The sequence below is a fragment of the Oryctolagus cuniculus genome, chromosome 1 (assembly GCF_964237555.1).
Source record: "Oryctolagus cuniculus chromosome 1, mOryCun1.1, whole genome shotgun sequence".
In the NCBI taxonomy this organism is placed as follows: domain Eukaryota; kingdom Metazoa; phylum Chordata; class Mammalia; order Lagomorpha; family Leporidae; genus Oryctolagus; species Oryctolagus cuniculus.
Window position 1 is genome coordinate 1116029 of NC_091432.1, and position 17038 is coordinate 1133066.

At 67.4% G+C, this 17038-nt stretch overlaps 1 protein-coding gene across 2 annotated transcripts in view; it reads right to left on the reverse strand.

The window, feature by feature from the left end:
• The window catches only part of KCNQ1 (potassium voltage-gated channel subfamily Q member 1), a 275100-nt gene extending 258444 nt beyond the window's left edge, over nt 1-16656 (reverse strand). Inside the window, exon 1 of one of the 2 annotated variants that reach the window (XM_070058232.1) lies at nt 16182-16656. In XM_070058232.1, coding sequence (XP_069914333.1) covers nt 16182-16564 — 383 coding nt within the window. In that variant the 5' untranslated portion in view covers nt 16565-16656. The remainder of the gene's footprint in view (nt 1-16181) is intronic. The other variant, XM_070058305.1, reaches the window with a different exon arrangement.
• Between the last annotated feature and the right edge of the window lie 382 nt (nt 16657-17038).

The following is a 17038-nucleotide window of genomic DNA, read 5'->3' on the forward strand; positions in this document are numbered from 1 at the left end:
TACGTGGAGGTGACCACAGCTCACACCTGCCGTGGAGCATTCCGACACCAGGGTCCTTCGTCTGGGGTGACCGAGCCTCCTGCTGGTGCCGGCAGATCCTAAGTGGTTCAGCAGGGCACCGCTGCTCCCTGCCCGCCCCTGGGACCGTGACCAGCTGGCAGCCCTGGGAGCCCACCTGGCAAGCAGCTGCTTCCTTTGGTGCCGAAGGTGGTGGTCTCGGGCCAGCTCCAGCCGGCGTCCAGAGACCCTGGTGAGCTCACTGTGGGGTGCACGGACCCAAGAGCTGAGCATCCCAGCAAAACCCTGTCCGCGCGATACACAGGACTGGGCCTACCCAGCAAAGCGACCCGCACAAGGCTTTCTTGCCTGGCCCGGCACCTGCCCTGGGCTGTCCCCTGGCCCCCCTCTCCCGCCTGTGCCCACCTGAGCGCCCAGAGCCTGGCCCCTCCCACCCTGGTGTACGCAGAGCAACGCGGCCCCCAGAGCAGGTTTCCCAGGGCCAGCTCCGCCACGACCCCCGGGGGCGCCGCGCCCTATGTCGGCCTCTCTGCCGCTTCTGGGGTTCCGGACACACAGTGAGTCCAGCCCTTGGGCGGGAGCTGTTTAGGGACATGGCGGCCCAGGGAGGCACAGGACCCTCTTGCCACACAGAAGCCCCGGGCCAGCGCCACCACCAGAGCCTCTCTGCTCGTGCCCACCGGTAGACAGCAGAATCACCCTGGCCAGTCCACCCGTCCACGGCACCTTCACATTCACCCCCAACAAGCAGCGGTAGCAGGGTCCCCTGGCCAGGGAGGGGGTCTGGCCAAGACCCCAAGGCAGGCAGGATGCTGTCACTGGCCAGCCCTGTGCAGGTGACCCAGAGAGTCCCACGCAGCTCCCTCCTCAGCCCAGCTGTGGCCGGGCCACACCTTCCTTCTGCATACAGAGGGTCATCAGGCTGTGAGCGAGGCACCCACACAGACACACACGTGTTCTCACACATGTGTGTAGTAGAGCACATGCGCACAGGGCCATCATGCTGCCCTGGGCTCAGGCCCTCAGCCGGGCCCTCAGTGGCACGTGGGGTGGGGGGTTCGTGGACACGTCAGCCTCTTGCCTTTGGCCTCCAGTGGTGGACAGGTCTGTCAACACCAATGCCAGAACCCGGCCAGGACCCCCGCCGGGACCCCCGCCGGGACCCCCGCAGGGACCCCCGCAGGGACCCCGCCGGCACCCCCGCCGGCACCCCCACCAGGACCCCGCCAGGACCCCCACCAGGACCCCACCAGGACCCCGCCAGGACCCCACCAGGACCCCCGCCAGGACCCCCGCCGGGACCCCCACCAGGACCCCCACCAGGACCCCCGCCAAGACCCCTGCCGGGACCCCGACAGGACCCCCACCAGGATCCCCGCAAGGACCCCCCGCCAGGGCCCCCACCAGAACCCCCACAAGGACCCCCCACCAGGACCCCCCACCAGGACCCCACCAGGACCCCCACCAGGACCCCGCCAGGACCCCGCCAGGACCCCCGTCAGGACCCCGCCAGGACCCCGCCAGGGCCGAGGACAGCTGGGTGGGGGTGGGAGGCAGAGAGCAGGTTCTGTTCTCGCAGGGGAAACAGTGACATGGGGGGCCCAGCCTGCCCCAGCCCCCACCGCCAAGCAGCACAGGGGCCTGGCTGTGAGGACCACAGGCTGGGTCACTCTGCTGTCCCACGTCCACGGGAGACCAAGACAACAGGATGCAATCAAGGGTGATGGAGGGAGGGGGCCTCTGAGGCTGGGAGGGGGCTGGGGCTGCCCGGCACCTGCCCACGTGAGTGGGGCCACGGAGAGCGTCTCGTGGCTCTACAGACTCACAGCGCCTCTGGGGCCTCCACATAAAAGCCCAGCCCACAGAACTCCTGGAAGAAAGCAGGAAATCGGTTCCAGCTAAGATTTCTTAGGTACCACGCCCCAGATGCAACCCACAACGAAGTAACACAGGGCGAGACAGACTCCACCAGCCTCAACGCGTCCACTCCATGGACGGCACTGCAGGGCCTGGGAGCAGGAGCCCAGGGTGGGGCCACACGTGGCAGGTGCCTCACCAGGACCTGGCCACATGTGGAGGACAGCACAGGAGACACAGAACCCATGGCCACGTCTCCCTAACGGGAAAAAGGCAAGGACAGACATGTCATCCGGGACAGCCACCAAACCCAGGATACGCCCAATGACAGGTGCCACGAGCTGGGCTCAGGGGAGCCCCACGCCGACCACACCGAGTGTGAGGACCGGGCAGCAAGACCGCCCCGGGCCCAGGGCCCCAGGAGCAAAAGCAGCACCTGTGTCTGCACCAACACTCGCCCGTGAACGCTCCCAGCGGCTTCACCGGGACAGCTGGCTCAGAAACAGCCCAAATGTCCACCAACGGGAGGACGGAGCACCCAACGGGCCGTGCCGAGGAGGGCAGCGCTCGGCTGACACCAGGACAGAACCACTGCTCTCAGCCGGAGAGGGGTGGTCAGGGCAGCACCTGCGTGTGGCGCCCCCTACAGGAAACCCCAAAACACGAGTCCTCGCTGCTGACTGCTCATCAGCGGTCGCCTGGCTGTGGGGGTGGGGGCACTTTTGGGATCATGGATGTACAAGGAGACGTCAAAAGGTCCATAGGAGCAGGTGCTGTCGCACAGCAAAGCTGCCGTACACGGTGCCGGCATCCCGTACGGGCGCTGGTTTGAGACCCGGCTGCTCCACTTCCAATCCGGCTCCCTGCTAATGCACCTGGAAAGCAGAGGAAGATGGCCCAAGTGCTTGGGCCCCTGCACCCACGTGGGAGACCCAGAAGGAGCTGCTGGCTCCTGGCTTTGGCCTGGTCCAGCCCTGACCTCTGTGGGAATCTGGAACGTGCACCAGTGAACTGAAGACCCCCATCTCCCTCCCTCCCTCCCCCACTCCTACCTCCTTCTCTTTCAAAATAAATAAATCTTTAGAAGTCCATGGAAAATGGAATTAAAAAACTGGAAACCCAGGGCAGATTTTCACACCCCACCTTTGAGCAGCTTTCCGAAGATCCGCCGTCAGCTCCGACGTTGCCACGAACCCCCAGACGCTCAATCCCATCCTCCCCGGCAGTGGCGTCCCCGGGCCCACGCCGAGCTGTGTGGTTGCTCACATGTCACTTATGCCCCGCGACGCTGCCAGGGGGTTCCTCTGAGCAGAGGCCTCAGGTTCCGGTCGTGGGGCTCCCTCCCCCCAGGCACACATCTAAGCAGCCACTGACCGCCTCCAGGGGCTGCCGGGTCGTGCCTGTCATGCAGGCGGGAAAGCAAGCACCCAGGGCACCTCCCTGCCCCAGCAGCGGCACACGGTACCCTCCGTGCAGGCAGGGGTCCAGCCCCAGCAATGCTCGGGCCCCTCCTCAAACCCACCAGAGTCTGCCAGGGACCGGACGGGGGAAGGGGGATCCGTGTGGCCCCGTGGCCAGACGCCGGCTGCTGCCCATGTGCCCAGCAGATACCAGAGTGGGCATCCCCACCTCACTCACCCAGGCCAGGCCCGGCGGACCGAGGGGAACACCCTGGGCTCCCCCTGCCATGGCCCCTCCGCACCCCAGCCCTGCACAGCAGGGTTCTTGGCAGAGATGTGGAGTCACTTCCTGACACTGCCCCTGCTGCCCGATGCTCCCAGCCACATCGTGTCCCTTGCAAAGACCCCACGGCACCCCAGGGCTAACAGGCCACCTCCTCCACCGAGGGGCCCACCCTGGGAAGCCAGGGCTAAGTCCAGTCCCCACCATAGCCCCCAAGACCCCTTGCCCTCACCCAGGCCCTGCTGGGCAGCCCCATCCGGTCTCCAGCCCCGCTGCGGCCCCTCACCTCTGGGTCCCCCAGCCCCTGCCCAGTGTGCCCCCTTCTCGTCCAGCTCCCTGATTCTCCCAGCTGCCTCCAGGGCCCCTGGGTGCTCCCAGGCCCATGCTCACTACTGCGACCTGGGCCAGCGCGTGCCAGGAGCGAGAGGCGGGCGATCGGCAGGGGCCCCGCCCCCTCCAACCTTTGCAGGTCGGGCAGGGACCCTCGGACCCATCTCAGTCCACGATGCGGCAGGTGGGCTGTGGCGTCCGGAATGTTCCGTGGGTGTAGCCTTGTCGGGGGCACAGCCGGCGGGAGCCGCAGGCAGCACGGCGGGGCCTCGGATGAACAGCACCCACGTCACGCACAGCAGGAGGCCCTGATCTCCAGCCACCAGAGGGGCTGGGCCCGGGGTGGCACAGCAGGGAGGGCCGAGGCCAGAGGGAGGCTGGCGCGGGGCCCACGTGGAACAGTGCAGCTCCAGGGAGCAGCTGACTGGCAGGACTGACCCTGGGCTCAGACCGCAGCCTTCAACCAACCCTGGCCCCGCTGCCCAGCCTCTGCACCCAGCCAAGCCGGGCACAAGGACAGCCTCTGTGACCCAGCATCCTGCCCCTGCCCTGGTGCCCGCCCATGGGCAGCCGCCCTTCAAATTCTTGGCGATCACTGTACAAGCAGGGGCTCCCGACCCGGCGGCTCGTTGCCAGAATCGGCGAGGGGCTCAGCTTCCAGGAGGCCAGGGAAGCTACACAGCACCCCGTAAGGCAGTCCCGGAGGACAGTCCGGCCCCAGAGTCGCCGGTGCGGCGTGGAGAACCCCGCTGGACCCTACTGCGAGCCCTGTGTCCTGATGAGATCAGTGAGGTGGGGGAGGGAGGGACCCCCAGGCCGGGCTTCCTGGGGGGGCTGAGGCACAGAGCGCACCCTGATCAGGAGGCCGGGCATCCCCACCCCCTCGCTGGCCTGACAGGAGGCCTGGAGTCCCCGCCCCCATTCCCGCAGCCCTGGGCCCCAAGCCACAGGCCCTGAGGCCAGGTAGAGTTCCACAAAACCCCTGCCCCTGCCCCAAGACAAGCCAAGGGGGCGGGAAGCTGCCCCATCCAGCCCCAGGCCCCTGAATCCCCTCTCACTTCCGGGAGCCCCCATGCCCCTCCGGCCAGCTGGTGAGGGACGCACCTCGGAGGCCTCCCCACAGGTACCCCGCAGGCAGGCGCATGGCCAGGACCTCACTTGGCCTCCGGAGGCTTCTTCTCTGCTCTGGGCCTGTTTCCCTAGCAAGAAAACAGGGCCATGGGGCCACAGCCTGCGTCCCATCCTACAACCTCACTCCCCGCCACAGCTTCCCCTCCAGTGACCAGGGCAAGCTGTGGACAGGCAGGTCCCAGACAGACAGGAGGGGCCGTGCCCTCGGGCCGGCCCCGTGCACACATCCGGGTGGGCGGGCGGCTCAGGCGGTGAGGACGGGTGGGTCAGGTTACAAAGCCGGCAGGTGCTCCACCTGGGCGAGCTCGGCCCCTGCCCGCCGGCTGCCAGGCCAGGGCTGACTCTGCAGGCCCTAGAGGGGTGGCCCTCCCTGCCGAGGGCACACGGCCTCTGCCCGGGAGGCACCCTGGAGGCCACGCAGAGCCTGAGAACTCTCCTGAGGCTCCTGGGGGCAATGCCACCCACCTCTCCGCCCCGACTCCACCCCAGCGTCCGCCCAGGCGCAGGCCCAGACGGCTGGGCTCACACAGGACGGCAGCCTCAGCACACAGCAGGTGCAGGGACACAGTGAGGGGCGCTGCCCCGAACAAGGCAGGGGCTCTGCCACTCGCTGGCTGTGGAGCCCTGGGGAAGCGTCTGCCCCCCTCTCAGGGCCTCGACCCTACCTGGACAGGCCACAGAGGCAACGAACTGGCCTTGGGGAAGCCATGGTTCCCCCCAGCTCAGACCCTAGAGGCCAAAGGCCCTCTGGCTACAGAGAGCAGCCTGCCCAGTGTGCAGCCCCTCCCGGGGCACGAGGCCTTTGAAAGCAGCGGGCAGCACAGGCAGCACACAGGACCCCCTATGAACCCCCCTCCCCAACAGGACCTGCCCTCGAGCCTGGAGCCCACCTGTGAGGGCTCAGCTGAGCCCACTCTCCACCCTGCCTGGACGGGGCTTCCCGCCAGCACCCCAGGGCTTCTGAACTTTGGGGCCGGACCTGAGTGAGGCCTGCAGTCACCTTGGGCCCTTGGAGCTCCGGACACGGTGCAATCCCAGCCCCACGTAGTCAGCTGGAGCCACCACGCCAGGGCCTGGTCCTGTGTCCAGTACGGAGAAGGCACCCAGAGACTCAGAGCCCACAGGGCGCAGCGCAGGGCAAGCCCCCAGCCACCCGTGGCCCCAAACCGCCCTTGGTAGCCTCCGAGTTCTCAGCCCCAAGCTCCCTGAGAAAACGCTTGGAGGACCCCAGAGCCCCTCATGGCCCTTTGCTGTTTGTTCTCATTAAAACAATCTGTCAGCTTGGGAAAAAAAAAATCCATATTTCTGAATCGGAAAACACAGAAGAGCAGAAATAAACACTCAAGCCCAACCCCCACCCCCACAGCGACTTCCAGGATCCCGTGGCGTGAGCTTTCTGGAACCTTCCCCACAGCGTCCGTCCGTCCGGCCCGGCCAGGGTGCTCACCGCCACCTGCCCCCAGCACCATGCAGTATCATCACTCCCCGTTTGTACCTCAGTTGCCCCAAAGTGGCCCCTCCTTGAGCTGACCACACCCATGTCTGAGTTCCACGTACTGCTCCCAGAGATGGGGCCCCCGGACCACGCCCCCAACCCCTCTGCCCAGCAGTGCCCGGGCAGACGGCCCCACGCAGGGGTACACGTGGGCAGCCACGGCCCAGGTAGCCTCAGGGGCCCGTGTCCCCCACAGAACGCAAGGAGCTGGGGCTGTCGCCGAGCCCAAGCCTGGGTTCACCCCTCGCCCTGGGCCCGAGCCCCCCGAGCCACACCCCACACTCGGAGCCGCCGCCCCCACCCCGGAAGGGGACGAGGGGTGAGGACGCCCGGGCGGCGTGACTTTGAGGTGGCGGCAGCGCCAGAGGAGACCTTGATAAGAGCCGGGGGCGGGGCTGGCCCTGGGACCAGGCCAGCCAGGCCGCAGAGCCCCCAGCCCCGCCCATGCCCCTGTGCCAAGGACAGCCAGAACGTTCCATGCTTAGCCAGGAGGTGCCAAGCCTCTGTTGAACACGCTAGGGACCTTGAGTTGCCCCGATCTGGGGGCCGGGGCCGGGGGAGGGGCAGACCCTCCCTGGGCAGAGACAGATTCCACTGGGCAGGCCTCGGCCTCCCTGGCCCCCGACACCTCCCCATGACTGAGGCAGGGACACGGGGAGGTCGGTGAGTTACTGGGGATCACGTGCCTGCAGGGATGGGCCTCTGACCCCACAGCTGCCCACCGGCCTTCTCTCAGGAGCGGGGACATGTCCAGGAGGTCCCTGGGGGGCCCCTTCCCCAGCCACACTGCCTGCAGCCACCGGCCCCGCCCACAGCTCAGGATGGAAGCTGGCCATGGCCCTCACCTGCCAAGACCCCGCAGGCAGCTTGACCCACTAGGAAGAAACCTGAACTCAGGCCCAGCCACATGGACACCACCATCCCCTCACTCCCCACGGCCTCTGATTTGCAGCCGGCATGGGTGTCCTCTCTGCTCCTCGCCACAGCCAGCACCCCCCGAGGGGGCCGTCTCCGCCCCCACCCCACCACCAGGGAGCCCAGGGCACACACGAGGCCAGGCACAGGGTCTCATGGGCAGGGACAGCTGGCACCTGGGCCAGCGTGAAGCTCACAACCCCCACCTCGCCAGAAAAGACGCTCATTGCAGAAGCCAGGGCCCTCGCCCAGAGCCCCCTGGCCAGGTAGAACCCAGTCAGCGGGAGGATCTAGCAGAGAAACATCAGCTCCAGATACCACGCCCAGTCCAGCCCATCCACCCTGCACTGATCTCCATACAACCAACATCCATCAGTCCAGAACCCAGCACCCACCGACCTTAAGCCAGCACCCACCAACATGGAACCCAACACTCACTGACCCAGAACCCAGCACCCACTGACATAGAACCCAATACCCACCAACCCGGAACCCAGCACCCACCAACCCAGAACCCAACACCCACTGACCTGGAACCCAACATTCATTCATCCAGAACCTGATACCCACTGACCCAGAGTTCAACACCCACCAACCCAGAATTCAGCACCTACTGACTGACAACCCAAACCCATTGTCTGGAACTCAATATCCATTGATTCAGATCTCAACACCCATTCATCCAGAACCCAACACCCATCAACCTGGAACTCAAACCCACTTACCAGAAATCCAACATATACTCATCCAGAATGCAACACCCACAGACCCGGAAACCAGCATCCACCAACCGGAACCCAGCACCCAGACCCAGAACCCAGCACCCACAGACCCAGAACCCAGCACCCACCAACCCGGAACCCAAATCCCACAGACCCGGAACCCAGCACCCACAGACCTGGAAGCCAAAACCCAGCACCCACCAACCCAGAACCCAACACCCACTGACCTGGAAGCCAACACCCACTGACCAGGACCCCAACCCTTAGCGACCCAGAAGCCAAGCCACAGCAGGCCCCACAGCCAGGTAGGACGTGCCCATAGACGCTCCTGGGAATCCCAGGAGCAGACCGAAGCTAGGGTTCCTTCCCAGGCCGAGGGGCCTCTGCCATCTTGAGTCTCAGGCCCTGCTAAGTTGGCCCAGGAGGCACAGATGTCAGGGCGGCCCACAGAGCGCCAGTGCACCCAGTGGACCAGGCTGGCAGGCCGGCAAAGGCCATGCCTGCCCACCCACAGACCCCGGAGGACGCCTCTCCCCAGACAGCAGGTGGCCGGCGCAACACGCCTCCCCCCATCTCTCCCTCCCCCACCCCACCACGCCTTCTGGGCAGCTGCTCCACGGGGCCCGCCACGGGGCCACAGCAGCCGGGGTCCTCAGGGTCTGAGCCCCGGGAGCTCTCACACAGGGCAGGGGTCACGCTGCAACCACAGCCCCTGCCCGGGCCCGTCTGTGCTGTAGTCACACAGGCACATGGGGCTGTGCCACACAGCCGGGGGACACGGCTGGAGGGGGTGGGGCGCGCGCTCTGCTCAGCACAGCCTTATCTCACCGGCACCGGGGATGCACGGCCGGGCAGCGTGTCCCGGGCTATTTTCAGAACAATCAGAGCAGCCTGGAGATGGGCTAGGAGCGGACGCGTCCACTCAGAACCCATTCCCTCCTGGGACGTGGGCGGGTTGAACGAGAGGCTTGCCCACGCTGCCAGCCTGCCTGCCCAGGACTGAGGCCACTCGGGGCCCTCAGCCCACCCCCAAGGCCTGCTCCCAGCTCTGCTGTCGGCTGGGGACACATGGGCCCTGTGGCTGCTCCCACGGCCTCTGCCGTGTGTGGGCCCCAGGAGGGTGGGGCTCGGCCGTGTCCTGCGGCAGGGGGGCAGGGGCCAGCCCAGGGTCCAGAGGGCCTCTGTCTCCATAGGCACTCTGGGCTGGGGCTTGTGGGCTCAAGGGAGACAGCTGTCAATCACGCCAGGGCTTTCAACCAGCCACTTGCTTTTCCTGTCCTGCGGGTTCCACGTATGAGCCACGTGTGAGGGGAAATGCACGGATTCTCGCTAAACCAGTCCTCTGACCCAGGGCAGGCTCTGGCCACCCTGGAGGAGGGGAAGGAGGGAGAGGAGGGAGAGGAGGGGGAGGGAGGGGGGAGCCCCCGCTCTGACTTTGCTGACCCCGAACTGTCTGTGGTGAGGCCGAGGGCGAGAAGCTGGGCCTTGCGTCCACGCGGCAGGAGCTCCCGGGGGGCAGCTGGGGTTGAGGTGGCCCCAGGGCGGCCTGAGTCAAGGACACGGCTGCACCGCACACCCAGACCCAGGGCCACCGTGCATGGCCAGTGGGCAGCTTGGAGAAGTCAGGGCCGCCAGCCACAGTGGGCGCTGTGGCCGGCCCCGGGGAGGGAGCGCCCCTACAGCCCTCCCAAAGCTCCAGCAGCTCTGGCGAGGGCCACACCTGCTCCCTCCGAGCCTTGGGGCGCAAGTCCCAGGAGGAAGGGGGCGGGAGGCGGAACAAGGTCCACCCAGCCTGAGGACCATGCGTCCACTCAGCAACCTGCGACCCCTGTGGCCGAGGACCCCCACCCCAAGTGCCCTGTGCAGACCACGGAGGCCACACACAGGGTAACGGGATCGTGGGTCAGCGGGGCCCGAGGGATTGCGTGTGCCACCCGGGGCCTTCTGAGAAGCGGGCAAGATGCACAACAGGTCTGGGCCAGCTCAAGGCAGGGCCGTCTCCAGGACACCAGCATGGCCACAGCACCCGTGGGTCTCACATGTGGCCGGGCCAGCGCCATCTGAGCCCTCGGCCCATCTGCCACTCCACCCTCACCCATGTCTCTGTCCTCCCTGTCCCCTGCCTGTTCCTTGTCTGACCCCACAGGGCAGTGGGGGGTGTGTGTGTCCCCTCCTCGGACCCCCACTGCTTCCCCGGGCACGGCCAGGTGCATCTTCTGTCCCCACTGCCACCCAGTAACCGAGAGGGCTCAGAGTCCCCATGACGGACGCCCGGCGCCCACATGTGCTGAGGTGAGGGGACTGGGTGCGAGCCGCGATCTGTCTGCTCCAGGGTCCCTGAGACCCCACCCCAAGGCAGCCGAGGGCGGGAAGCAGGAAGCAGGAGGCAGGCCAGGAGGGGTCAGCGACGCTGGATCAGGAAGGAGGCTGAGGGCCAGGGGCTCGGATGGCGTTCCTGTGGCTCGTCCCCTCTGCACCTGAACGAGGGTCTGGGTGCCGCCGCAAGTGCCGTCACTCCCAGACGCCGTCTCCATCCCCTCTTCCCTCCTCCTCCTGTTTCCTGGTGGTTTATGCAAGAGCTCAGGCCGTCTGTGGCACAGAGCCCACGGGAGCCCGGGCTGTCTGTGGCACAGAGCCCACGGGAGCCCGGGCTGTCTGTGGCACAGAGCCCACGGGAGCCCGGGCTGTCTGTGGCACAGAGCCCACGGGAGCCCAGGCTGTCTGTGGTACGGAGCCCACGGGAGCCCGGGCTGTCTGTGGCACAGAGCCCACAGGAGCCCGGGCCGTCTGTGGTACAGAGCCCATGGGAGCACAGGCCATCTGTGGCACACAGCCCATGGGAGCCTGGGCCGTCTGTGGCACACAGCCCACGGGAGCCTGGGCCGTCTGTGGCACACAGCCCACAGGAGCTCCGGCCGTCTGTCATATACCGAGGCCCAGAGGGAGGCTGCAGATGGCGTGCCCCCCACGTCACCTGGCGAGGAGCCCACTACAAGCTCGCATGGCCGCTAGAGGCTCCATCAGCTTCTCCCCTCCACCACGCCAGCTAGGAAGCGCCAGCCCTGCCCTCGGGCGGCTGCGTCCAGCTCAGGCTGAAATGGGCAGCCGCCGCCCACTCGGCACTGACCCCGCGAATCCCCAGCTGGGCACCGGGGAGTCCTGAGGATGGGCGCGGCCCCTGTTCTATGGTCTATGGGTGCAAGGCTGATGCGGGCTGGGCTCGCCCTCTGTTCCCGGGGGCCCAGGACCATGAGCCGTGCTGTGCCCCGCTCCCCTCCAGCGGGCCCATGCCCCGGCAGCCGGAGTGACCGTCAGCGCCTGCCGCTTCTCCCGGAGCCCTGGTCTCTCGCGGGGTGAAAGGGCCTTTAGAGGCCACATGTGGGGGCTGGGGGGGGCACAAGACACCACGTGGTCCTTGTCTGCAGGCCGAGAAGCCGCCTGCTCAGGGACACGCGCTGCACCTGCACCCAGACCCCGGCTGACCCGGCTCCCGCTCCTGTCCCCTTGCCCATGTCGCCTTCTCCTCCCAGGCCCAGAACCTCTGCCCTTGACGCTGCCTCAGGACAGGGCACATGGCCCTGGCCATGCCATGGTCACCTATGACAGTGCCATGTGTCCCCGAGGGGCCACGGTCACTTGCAGCCACGCCATCTGTCCTCCGCAGAAAACCCGTGGGCACAGGCCTGTCCATCACCCACTCACCCACAGGATCGTTCCGTGTGCTTTTCAAGGATTGCTTTTTCCAGCTATGATTACGTAGGGATGAGCTGTCGCTTGCTTTTATTTAGAAGCATGCAACCCACTCCCCCGGGGCCAAAGCAAACCTACACAAGGACCATTCAGAGGCACCAGGTGCCCTGTGTCCTGTCCCTCATCCCCAGAGAAACTGTTTTTAGAGATTTATTTATGTGTGGAAAGGCAGAGTAACAAAGAGGGGGGGAAGAGAGAGGTCTTCCATCTGCTGGTTCACTCCCCAGATGGCCGAAATGGCCGGGGCCAGGCCAGCCTGAGGCCGGGAGCTTCCTCCAGGTCTCCCACGCGGATGCAGGGCCCACGCACCTGGCCCATCTTCCACTGCTTTCCCAGGTGCATCAGCAAGGAGCTGGACTGGAAGTGGGGCAGCCGGGACTTGAACCGGCGCCGATGTGGGGACGCCAGCGTCCCAAGCAGTGGCCTACCCTGCCGTCCACACGCTGCCTCCAGACTCGCTCTTCCAAAGCTCCGGCTTCTGTTCGCCGTCTGGCCGTGCTGACATCCGTGCACACAAGTCTGCACCGGCCCGGCTCAGGGAGGGGCGGCCGCTCCCTTCCACCTGCTGTGCTTTTTGCGTTTGAAAAATAAGCCGGTGGGACTGGCGTCATGGCACAGTGGGTTAAGCCACGGCCTGTGACACCGGCATCGCCCACGGCTGCTCCACTTCCCATCCAGCTCTCTGCTATGGCCTGGGAAAGCAGTGGAGGATGGCCCAAGTGCCTGGGCCCCTGCGCCCACGTGGGAGACCAGAAGAAGCTCCTGGCTCCTGGTTTTGGCCTGGCCCAGCCCCAGCTGTTGTGGCCATTTGGGGAGTGGACCAGCAGATGGAAGACCTCTCTCTCTGCCACTCTGCCTTTCAAATCAATCAATCTTTTTTTTTTTTTTTTTTTTTTTTTTTTTTTTTTTTTTTTGACAGGCAGAGTGGACAGTGAGAGAGAGAGAAAGGTCTTCCTTTGCCATTGGTTCACCCTCCAATGGCCGCCGCGGCCGGTGCACCGTGCTGATCAGAAGGCAGGAGCCAGGTGCTTCTCCTGGTCTCCCATGCGGGTGCAGGGCCCACTGCACTCCCGGGCCACAGCAGAGAGCTGGGCTGGAAGAGGGGCAACCGGGACAGAATCCAGCGCCCCAACCGGGAATAGAACCCGGTGTGCCAGCGCCACAGGCAGAGGATTAGCCTAGTGAGCCGCGGCGCCGGCCTCAAATCAATCTTTAAAACACACATACACGCACACACACACACACACACACCACCCTGGTGCTGGTCTGTGGCAGCCCGTTCCACGCCGGGAGGCAGCGAGGGGCCATGTCACCGGCTCAACCACAGTGTCGCTAGGGCCTTCCGGTGCACAGAGCATGGCGGCCAGCCTCAGTTTCTCCATCTATGAGCCGATCATAGGAGTGGGCCGAGTCCACGGCTAATTCTGGGGCGTGCAGTGGGGTCAGCTGCCCCAGCCCCACACCTTCACCCAAGGGGTAAGGAGGGCCTGTGGGAGGGTGCGGGGACCCTCCCAGGCCACCCTCACCGCCACCCGCAGCTGCGCCTCTGCGGGGGGCTCAGCCCCCTCCTCAGGGTACCTGTCCTTTGCCCGGTGTTTCTAGAAGAACTGCTCCAGCCGGGTCCCCTCAGCCCCCACACACTCAGCCCAGCCTCAGAACTCCCCCAGGAGGCCACAGCAAAGCAGGCAGGCGCTGGGCTCCCGTGGCCGCCCCGCCTCCTGGACGGGCACTCTGGGAAGGCCCCGCCCTCTCGGTGTAGGAATGCCACTGAGACACCAGGGGCAGGTGTCACCTCTCAACCACCACGGCCCAGGACCAGCGGTGCAGGGGCTCTGGGGGCTGGACGCAAGGGGCCCCCCTATGCAGGAACGAGACAGCTGCACACAGCCCACCTGCCCACCAGACCCTGGACACCCAGGGGTGCAGAGACCAGCACGCACCAAGGCCCCCAGGACACCCACAGTGGCTGAGCACGGGGTGAGGAGCAGACACAGAAGGGAGCAACATGGGAAGGCTCCCTGGAGGCGGTGGCCTCTGGTCCGGGTCAGCCGAGGCCCCACATGGCACCTAGGACAGCACCAGTGGCGCAGCCTGCAGTGTGGGGCCCACCCAGCACCCGAGCGCCCCATCCCTCCACCCACCCCCACGGCAGCACACGCAAGCTTCCAGACGCTTCTTTGCAGCTTCTCTCCAGCCAGCCTCCCTGTGCTGACACCCAGCAGGACGTGGGCCCGTCCCTCAAGTCCCTCAGCCACAAACACAGTGGACGCTGGCCGCCCCAAGCAAGGTGGCTGGGATCCCTGTCCACCAGGCGGCTCAGTGGGCATGGGAGCCGTCCCACGGAGCAGGGGCCTGGGGGCAGGACAGGAAGCCCCAGTGGGCAAGAGCGGTGCCCAGGTGCTGGGTCCTGCTCCCTGACGCTGGCCAGCACAGGAAGAGTCGTTCTCCTTGGCTGGAGCAGGGGTTCCCCGAGGCGGGGGCAGGATGTCCGGACTGCGCCCCAGCCGCACTTGGGGGGGGGCTGCCCTCGCCTGCAGGGCCAGTGGGACCCCAGCTCCCACCACACATGCGGGCCCCAGCCCCTCAAGGCCAGGCTCATCCCTGTCCCTGTCGGCCGGAAACCACAATCCCCTCCCTCCCCCGGTTCAAAATCCGCCTGCCAAGGTCAGGGCACGCTCTGCGGCCGCCACCGCTTAGGAAAACACGGGCTGCACCTCGCCAGCCACAGCCACCGGCCCCACAGCGCACCCCTGCCCCTCCGCCTCCCAGCCCTCGGCTGGGCCTGCCCTCAAGAGAGGGACCAATTCGGAGGGTGAGGAGCCCCTCCCAGGCCCAGCCGGGGTCCACGTCCAGCCCCTCCGCACGTGGGGGACCTGGGGGAGGGCCAGCAGCCCGAGGTCCCAGCCACCTCGTGAGCATCCCTTCCCACTCCCGCCCCGGCAGGAGAAGCCGGCAGCCCCTCCCCAGAGGCTGCTCCGGCCACGGGCTCGGGGGGCTGGGCCACGGCAGCCCGCGCGGAGCCAACTTCCCAGGGCTGAACAATTGGCCAGGAAGAAAGCACGGTGGAAGCAGAGACTTCCTCTGCGGCGGGCGAGCCCTCTTCCTCCACCCCAGCCTGCGGCCGGCGGGATCCGGAGGGGCAGCGAGGCTGCGGGCTCGGCCCACCCCGGCGCATCTCGGGGACCTCAGCTCCAGCAGGCAGGCTGCCCACGCACACGGCGGCATCCGCAGCCTGGAGCTTGCCAGAGGCTCGCACGTCGGCGCTGCACCGGGATGGGGGGGGTCACTGTGCCGGAACATCCCCCCTCCACACACAAGCCCCAGCCGCTGCAGCCAGAGGCGGCTCTTGCTCTCCCCCAGGCCACAGTGGCCACGGGAGCAGGGGGCTGGGGTGGGCATTCTGTGGCTGTGGAAGCCACTGCCTCAGGCAGCAGCCCTGGCACCACAACCTCACCCACTGAGCTGAACCGGCACCCCGAGCTGGCCTTGGCTGGCACCTGCTGCACCCCTGGGCGTCCAGGTGGGGGCCACAGGCCCAGGGCCGCCCTCCAGCCAATGCTCCCCAGCCCAGCTCAGCAAGGGGCATGGCAGGACACACACCAGTGAAGGGGCGACAACGCAGGGGCCCACAGCCCAAAGGTTGGCAGGATACCAAGAAGCCGCTGGCCGGGCCGCCAGGAAGCGGGGCCGTGGCCCGGGGCTGGGAAGGGCTGCAGACACAGGCTCTCCTCGGAGGTAACTTCCTGTGCCTTGTCCTTGAGAGCCCAGTGCCCTGCCCGGCTCAGGCACGCCGGCTGCACCGGGAATGGAAGCACCTGGGGGAGGGGGGGCGCCCAGGAGCCGCTGCCACCTGCCCTGATTGCCTGTGGTGGCCACAGCTGCCGCAGATGGACGGCTGAAGACCGGCTCCTCGGGGCTCCTCCGCGTGACCCAGGCCCTGCTGCACCTGGCCCAGTTAAGCGGGGATGGGGGCGCGGGTAACACAGACTCCATGCTGACCCGACCCCGCAGGAAACCCCACCGCACCTGCTGTCCTGCCTGGCCCATCCCACACACCTGGCTAGCCCCCGCAGGTCCATCAGGAGCACTGGCCCCCACCCCCAAGGGACTCCTGAGTCTCCCGCCACAGCTCCCAAGGGCGAGCCGAGCCCGCAGCCGCAGCCGGAGTAACACCTGCGCACCCCTCACAGCCCCCAGGCAGTGCCGTCCCCCACCCCGCCCCCAGCGCCCAGGCATCCCCGGTCGCCCCTGTCTCCCTTCCCGGCCACGGCCGCACTCACACGGTGAAGTGGTAGGCGAAGCACTTCCATCCAGTGGGGCGCTCCAGGAAGTTGTAGACACGGCCCTGGATGTGGGTGCGCGCGAGCAGCGGGCGGCGCACGCTGTAGATGGAGACACGCGGGTCGAGGCTCACTGGGGGCCGCGGTCCCTGGTCGGCGGCGGGCGGCGCGGGGGACGCGGGGGACGCGGGCGGCGCCGGCCCCGGGGCGCCGGGCGGCGAGACCGGCGCGTAGAGCGCGCTGCCCGGCGGGCCACCCTCGGCCAGCTCCAGGGAGAAGGGGCACTTCTTGGCCAGGCCCGCGCTCCCCCGCCGGGCGCCTGGCAGGCGGCCCCAGCCCCAGCGCTTCCTCTCTGCCCTGGGCGGGGTGGAGGCCGCGGCCATAGCGAGTTGGGGGGTCGGGCCGGGGCACCGGAGCTCCGGCGAAGGCGGGTGCCAGGGCGCAGTGCCTGCAGCCTCGGCTGCCCGCCCCGCCCGGGTGAGGGGGGCGGGCCCGGGAGGGGGCGGTGGCCGCGGGCCTGTCCCCTGGGACAACGCGCCCCGCCCCGGACCGTACGCCCCGCCCCCGGACGCCCAGCGAGCGCCCCAGTCCACATGCACCTGTCTCGCTTGCCCCACGCGCGGCCGCCCGCTGGCCCCGCGTGCGCCCACCCTGCCCTGCTCCTTCCGCGCGCGCCCACCTGCTTGGCTCCGCCCACTCCCGCTCCCACCTGCTCTGCCCCGCCAGCCCCCGCATGGGTGAACCTCTCCAGCTGGCTCGGTGCCCACAGCTCCGACGCGGGGACACGGCAGGCAGCGGGCGCCCATCGTCCCATCCTCTGACTTGCTCAGGAGCGGGGACAGAAGTTAGGGTTAGGG